At 31.8% G+C, this 7,148-nt stretch overlaps 1 protein-coding gene across 1 annotated transcript in view; it reads left to right on the top strand.

The window, feature by feature from the left end:
- The window catches only part of LOC136842576 (gamma-butyrobetaine dioxygenase-like), a 37,123-nt gene extending 32,422 nt beyond the window's left edge, over nucleotides 1–4,701 (top strand). The window contains exon 5 of the mRNA XM_067110112.1: nucleotides 4,358–4,701. Within this exon, the coding sequence (XP_066966213.1) occupies nucleotides 4,358–4,701 (344 nt within the window). The remainder of the gene's footprint in view (nucleotides 1–4,357) is intronic.
- Nucleotides 4,702–7,148: the final 2,447 nt, after the last annotated feature.

Genomic DNA, 7,148 nt, shown 5'->3' on the forward strand with positions numbered 1-7,148 from the left:
CCCCAAGGACCCTGTTTATAACAATATATATATATATATATATATATATATATATATATATATATATATATATATATATATATATATATATATATATATATATATATATATATATATATATATATATATATATATATATATATATATATATATATATATATATATATATATATATATATATATATATATATATATATATATATATATATATATATATATATATATATATATATATATATATATATATATATATATATAATATATATATATATATATATATATATATATATATATATATATATATATATATATATATATATATATATATATATATATATAAATATTCAACACACATAATAACACACACACACACACACGTATGTGTCATCGTAAATTATGATACGTTAGGTTTGATACGAAAGAAATTTACAAAATGTTTAATTTCAAACTTAACAAAACTGTAGGGTTTATATACGATCAGAAACATCTACAAGAATAAAAAAAGCACAAAGGCAACAGTGGAAATAAAGAAAGAAAACAAATACACAGAATTCCACCGAAACAAAGAAGGGGAAACCACAGCTAAACGTAAAGAAAAATACACTTGGAAAAAACGAGCCAAGAGGGGAAAGGAAAACAAGGGAGCGCAATAACAAAACAAGGTGAATAAAAACAAACAATTAAGTGACAAGATGTGACCGAAACTGAACAGAGAGAGAGAGAGAGAGAGAGAGAGAGAGAGAGAGAGAGAGAGAGAGGGGGGGGAGAGAGAGAGGGATCAAATAACGAATGAAATAGAATAGGACGGAAGTTATAATCCACCTGGGTGACATTTGCCAGAGATTGGTGTCATCCTTTGGCATTCCCAAAGGATGGCAGGAATGACTGACATAAAAGGATCCATAGGATACTTGCTACAATCTATTTTGTGTCTTTGCCCTTCTCCGTTTATTTCGAAGGGGTTTCTTTAGTTTTCGTTGTATTATTTCTAAATATACTAAATCAGAGCTAAGGCTCATTATATTTTGCCTTTCAGATTGAAGTAGTTATTTTGAGTCTGTTTGTTGATATATACATACATATGTACATACACACATGCACATGCATATATATATATATATATATATATATATATATATATATATATATATATATATATATATATATATATATATATATATATATATATATATATATATATATATATATATATAGATAGATATATATTATAATATGAGATTATGTGTATGTTTTGATTTGATGTCTATGATTTTGAGATGTCTTTATTTCTTACAGATGTCTCTTGTGTTCTGTATTTTGATATAATTTTCAGCTATTTCATATGTATTGAGGTGACTTAGTAATGTATAATCATTCATGTTCATAACACACCATGTTCGTGGAAGTTAAAGTTTAAATGCTGTAGAGAGAGAGAGAGAGATATTTTGAAACATTAGCAGATAACCCCATTTCCTGTGTTGACACAGCTGCATAGGATAAGGGAGGGTGTAAGGGCCACTTTGCCTATCTTTGATGAGATGACAGTTCTCGGCCGAATGCTTGTTACATGTTTATGATATATGCCTGTTCTGTAATTATTATTTTTCCTCTATGCCTTGTTATGTGTTCCATAATCTGAGAAGAAGGGAAAGGGAGGAGAGATAGTCTGAGAAGTTGACAGGGCTTTTTGAGCCAGATCGTTTGCAAATTTATTTCTATTTACCCAGGTGTCCAACCTAAAGGGCGGGAAATGTCAATCATACAGATAAGAGCTCTGGCATGTTTTCTTCTGAGCCTTGGAAAACTGTGAGTATTCAGTATTCTGTTTGTAGAATAAGGTGTTCTGTGTATTCTTTGAGTATTCAGAGTTCTAGAATGTGTGAGAAGTTGCTCAGGATATTCTAAGATTTGAAATGGCTAATTGGCAACTTAGGCTTGAAGATAAAAGCAAGATTGGTGAACTAACAAAGTTAGTCTGCTAAACGATCTCTCAAAGACACAGGAAATCTCTCTCTCTCTCTCTCTCTCTCTCTCTCTCTCTCTCTCTCTCTCTCTCTCTCTCTCTCTCTCATAGAAGAGTAAAAATTGGTTGCTCTCCTAAAAACATATAAGTTTTATAAAGCTCTCCCATGAAATGTGTATTTACATATGGTCCTAAAATATTTGTGTTCTTCAAGCATTGTGTTTATATATTACCAAAGGAGTAAGGTAATGTGCTTATTTGCTTGGATTGTAATTACGTGGAAATTGAAGTGTTACCTTTGAGTAAGTTTTAGAAAGACGTGAGTTTTGCCTTTTTTTTTTTTGAAGTGAAGGTAATCTTTTGAGAGATTGATATAATCTTTAATCATATTTTGCCTTAGTGAAATTGCTGTTGGTATATTTCCATTTTTTTGCATATCTCATTCTTATATGTCTGTGTGTGTAATTTCACAATGTTAACCAAAGATTTGTGTTGGTGATTACTTAGAGTTTTGTTGGAGTTAATTTGAATTATTGAGATTTCGGTACACACTTATTGTTGAGATTTCAGTGAGTACCTGTATTGATTCCCATTTAATAATATATTAGTGAACACTTGGGCTAATTGCAGATGTTCAGATTTATATCTAAAACTTGAGTGAAAGTTAATGGTTTGAATTTTACTTAATTAAAGTGATTTCATGATAAATTAAAGTTTTGTGACTTAATTTTGGTTAAGAAATACGAAATCTTACACTGTTGTCAAGTAATAGTGAATCTTTTTGAGATTGTGAACTCTGCTTATAACTTTTGAACTTAGAAATAAATTTGTCTGTTTAAAGTTTTAAAAGGCACAGTGTTTCATTTTGACCACCAGTGATTAGAGATATTTGTGTGTTTGTACAAGGTAAGTGATATATTTGTTTGTTCACCTGAGGCTTATCTGGGAGAAGTAGAGCCAGGGAAACAATTATAGTATTTGTTGGAGTGATGCCCTTTTTCCCCTAGTCTGTTTATAGCTTATCAGTTGTTACCTCACCCATAACTTGATAAATTTAGATTAAATTTTCAAGTGTTAAGCAAGTTTTAAGGGATCACTGTACCTTTAGAGTATTCAGTCTTAATATTTTTGTTATGAGGTTTCAAGTGTCTGGCTGAAGTGAGGTAAATTTTTGGTCTTATTATTATTTGTAATAACCAGGTACTTCATCACTTCGTGACAATGTATATATATATATATATATATATATATATATATATATATATATATATATATATATATATATATATATATATATATATATATATATATATATATATATATATATATATATATATATATATATATATATAGTATATATATATACAGTATATACATATACTTATTATCTATAATATATATATATATATATATATATATATATATATATATATATATATATATATATTTACATATATAAATATATATAGAGTATATATATATATATATATATATATATATATATATATATATATGTAATGTGTATGTGTGTTTTTGTGTGTGTGTGTGTGTAAAGTAGGACAGGACAGCCGTAGACATGTTAAGCTTAGTTCATTGTTAAATTGTGTTTTTTATTAGCTGATTGCTTTAGTCAGTGAACTATGAATTATCATTATTATTATTATTATTATTATTATTATTATTATTATTATTATTATTATTATTATTATTATTATTATTATTATTATATCCGAGGCTATACCTCGATTTCCACATAAACGTTAAAAGAGGACAAAATTCACCCTTGAAATATAGCAATAAGTTGCCCTGATGGCAATCCTTCGAGAACTCGTCTTCGGTCGAAGCGAAAACTGTAATCGGCAAGACTCCACTTTTGTTCGTGATTTTGATATGCACTTAGGAGGATCTTCTGAAAACGATTCAGGACAGGGAGCTCCTAAGCCCGTTTTCTATAAGATCAGGAATGAAGACTTTCTTCACCTGAAGTAATGTAGAACTCGTTTTCAGAGGAAGCGAAATCTGAAACCGGCAAGACTCCATTTCATTTTTTGGAGACTTTGATTATACACTTTGAAGAATCAACTGAAGACGATCCAGGGAAAGGAGCTCCGGAGCCCATTTTCTATAAGCCTAGGAATGAACACTTTCATACTTTCATCTGCCTGAAGTATTGTTGGACTCTCCAGGTTCTTGGAAATTCTAAAAGTGTTCTTGTGGCAGATACTGAGACTAATTCAAAATGATGATAGTTTCATGTGCTTTAACTTTTGCTCTTATAGCTCAGCATTTGATGTCCCTTGGACCTCTTATGTTGCTAAGGTACCGAAAGATGTGTTGACGAGTATATGTTCCAATGAATATGAATCCGATTTTTGTTTTAAAACTTTAAATCAGGAATGTGTAAATTGAAACGAACGGCCCTTGGACAATACCTTTGGCTCCTGCTATGGGAATCTGTCCACCTGCCCAGGCTGAGTATGCCAGCAGATGGCTCCCACCAGAGGAGTCAGTCTACCTGCCCAGGTATGGAAGGGCATCCACTGGCTCCTGCTGGAGAAGTCTTTCAGCCTGCCCACATGGGGAAGGGCATTCATTGGTTCCTGCTGGAGGAGTCTGTCAGGCTACCCACATCGGGAAGGGCATCCATTGGCTCCAACCACTGGATTCCGTCCACCCACTTAGGTGGGGAAGGCAGCAGTTGGTTCCTGCCAGCTGAGTCCATCTGCCTGCCCAGGTAGGGAAGGGTAGCTGTTGGCACCAGCCAAAGAATCCGTCTGCCAGCCCTTGGGGGGGGAAAGGTCAGCCATTGGCTCCCACCGTGGGAGTCCATCAGCGGGAGTCAAGGGTATGATTCCACTTGGGCAGGTGGAAGAACTGTCCCAACAGGATTCACCCGGCTGTGCTTCCTCACCTTTACAGGCAGACGAACTCCTTGATGGGAGTCAGCAGCTGTTATTCCCTATCTCGGTAGGCGGACACCTCTCCCAGAGGCAGTCAACAGCTATGATTGCCTTCCTTGGCAGGCAAAAAACTCTTGGAGGGGTTTCAACGGCTGTGATTCCGCACTTCGGCAGGATGAGAAACTCCTCTGGCAAAGATCAACGGCTGCGGTTTCCCACCTGTTCTGTCCGACAAAATCTTCCTGTGGAAGTCAACTGTTGTGCTTTTTTACCTGTGCAGGTGGTAGAACTCTAGCTATTAGAGTCGACATCTGTCCTTCCTTATCAACGCAGGGTGGAAGAACTCTCCCAACGGGGAATTGGCCCGTGGACAAAGGGTTCATCAAAAGTTCGCCTGTACATCAGAGCTACCATAAACATTTCCATTTAACATCCGTTAAATTCTCATTTAAAAGACTATTGATGTAAAATATCGTTTCCTCTGTTTGGTTTTAATCTCGTGCCCTATCGACTAATGGCTTTCCAAGTGTATAATCAACTGCAAAAGAATTGTCAACTTATCTGTAATAATAATAATAATAATAATAATAATAATAATAATAATAATAATAATAATAATAATAAGCGTTGTAACGTGAAGCATGTGTACAAATTAATTACCTAGTCAACTATAATAATAATAATAATAATAATAATAATAATAATAATAATAATAATAATAATAATAATAATAATAATAATAATAATAATAATTAGCTTTTAACGTGAAATGTTTTTACAAATGAATTGCCAACTTAATTATTTTTTTTTTTACTTCATTTGTTTTTATTGTCTCCGTTTTTTCTGAAATGTTTTGTCTTAAATTAACGACTCTGCAGCGAACTTTTATTTTAAACTTAATTACTCTTTTCTTTTTTCTTTTTAGTTAATTTTGTTTCAAATCAGCTTTTTTCATTTTAATTTCACTCTAGCTTAGCTCTTGCGTTACTACTTGATCTTTCTTTTGCTTTTTCTTTCCTAAAAGTTGTATTGACGTTCACATCTCCACTTCCAATTTATCTTAAATTTTATTGATCGGTATCGTTTCCTATTTACCACAAAACATTAAGAGATAGAGAGACAGACAGAGATAGAGCGAGAATGTAGTTACCCCTATGAAAGTTGGCATGCATATCACTGAGAAAACTAATACCAGCATTCATAAAAAAACTTATAAAATAAAAGACCCGACCCAAAGAAAACGATTTTGCTGAAGAAGCCTCAAAATAAAAAGCAAAAATAAGTAATCGAAAACAAAAAAGTTAAATAGAACTTGAAAAAAAGGACAGACAAAGGAAGAACATTCAATCAGATTGATGTATTTAAAGTGAATCGAGAAAACAAGGCAGGATACGACCAGAAGGAAACGGGAAATGAAAAGGAAATAAAGCAGGAACAGACGAAGAAAGGGTTTCAGATCTCACGGTATTAAGAAAACGGAAGAGATAACTGTAGTCAAGATGAAAGGAAGATGAATGGGCGGATAAAGCAGGGGAGTGAAGAAATGGGGAAGGATTTGGATCCAAATCCAGGTGAACGCTAAATGTACTGAGGCATCAATAAAATCAGAAGTGAGGAAAAAACGACAAAAATTTTAATTAGTTTCCTCGTAGAATAAATTTGATATGTCGAAATGAAGATTAAGAAATGAATAATCCGCAGAGAAGTGCGAATGGTAGAAAGAAACAATAAAAAATAAAATAGTTTCTAATTCTACTTAATCCAGTAAGACTAAATCTTCACTTTTTCCCTTTGCAGACACACGCATATACAGTATATATTACACACACACACATATACATATATATATGTATATATATATATATATATATATATATATATATATATATATATATATATATATATATATACACACACACATGTTTATACATATACATATCTTTATATGTATATATAATGTATATATATACATATGTTTATATGTATATATAATGTATATATATACACACACACATATATACATATATACAGTATATATATATATATATATATATATATATATATATATATATATATATATATATATATATATATATATATATATATATATTGAGCAGTTTCCCTTAATAAGGGTTTAGTTCCGAAGAAAAGATAGCCCATTGGATACAGAGACATACTTCAACAGCTTAATCACGGAAAACCTTCAGCTGGTATAGTTTGCTGATGTAGCACAGACAGAGTGTAAAGCCGAGAGCAAGTAAAACAAGCAAACGTCATTTCATTCA

The sequence above is a fragment of the Macrobrachium rosenbergii genome, chromosome 2 (genome assembly GCF_040412425.1).
Source record: "Macrobrachium rosenbergii isolate ZJJX-2024 chromosome 2, ASM4041242v1, whole genome shotgun sequence".
In the NCBI taxonomy this organism is placed as follows: Eukaryota; Metazoa; Arthropoda; class Malacostraca; order Decapoda; family Palaemonidae; genus Macrobrachium; species Macrobrachium rosenbergii.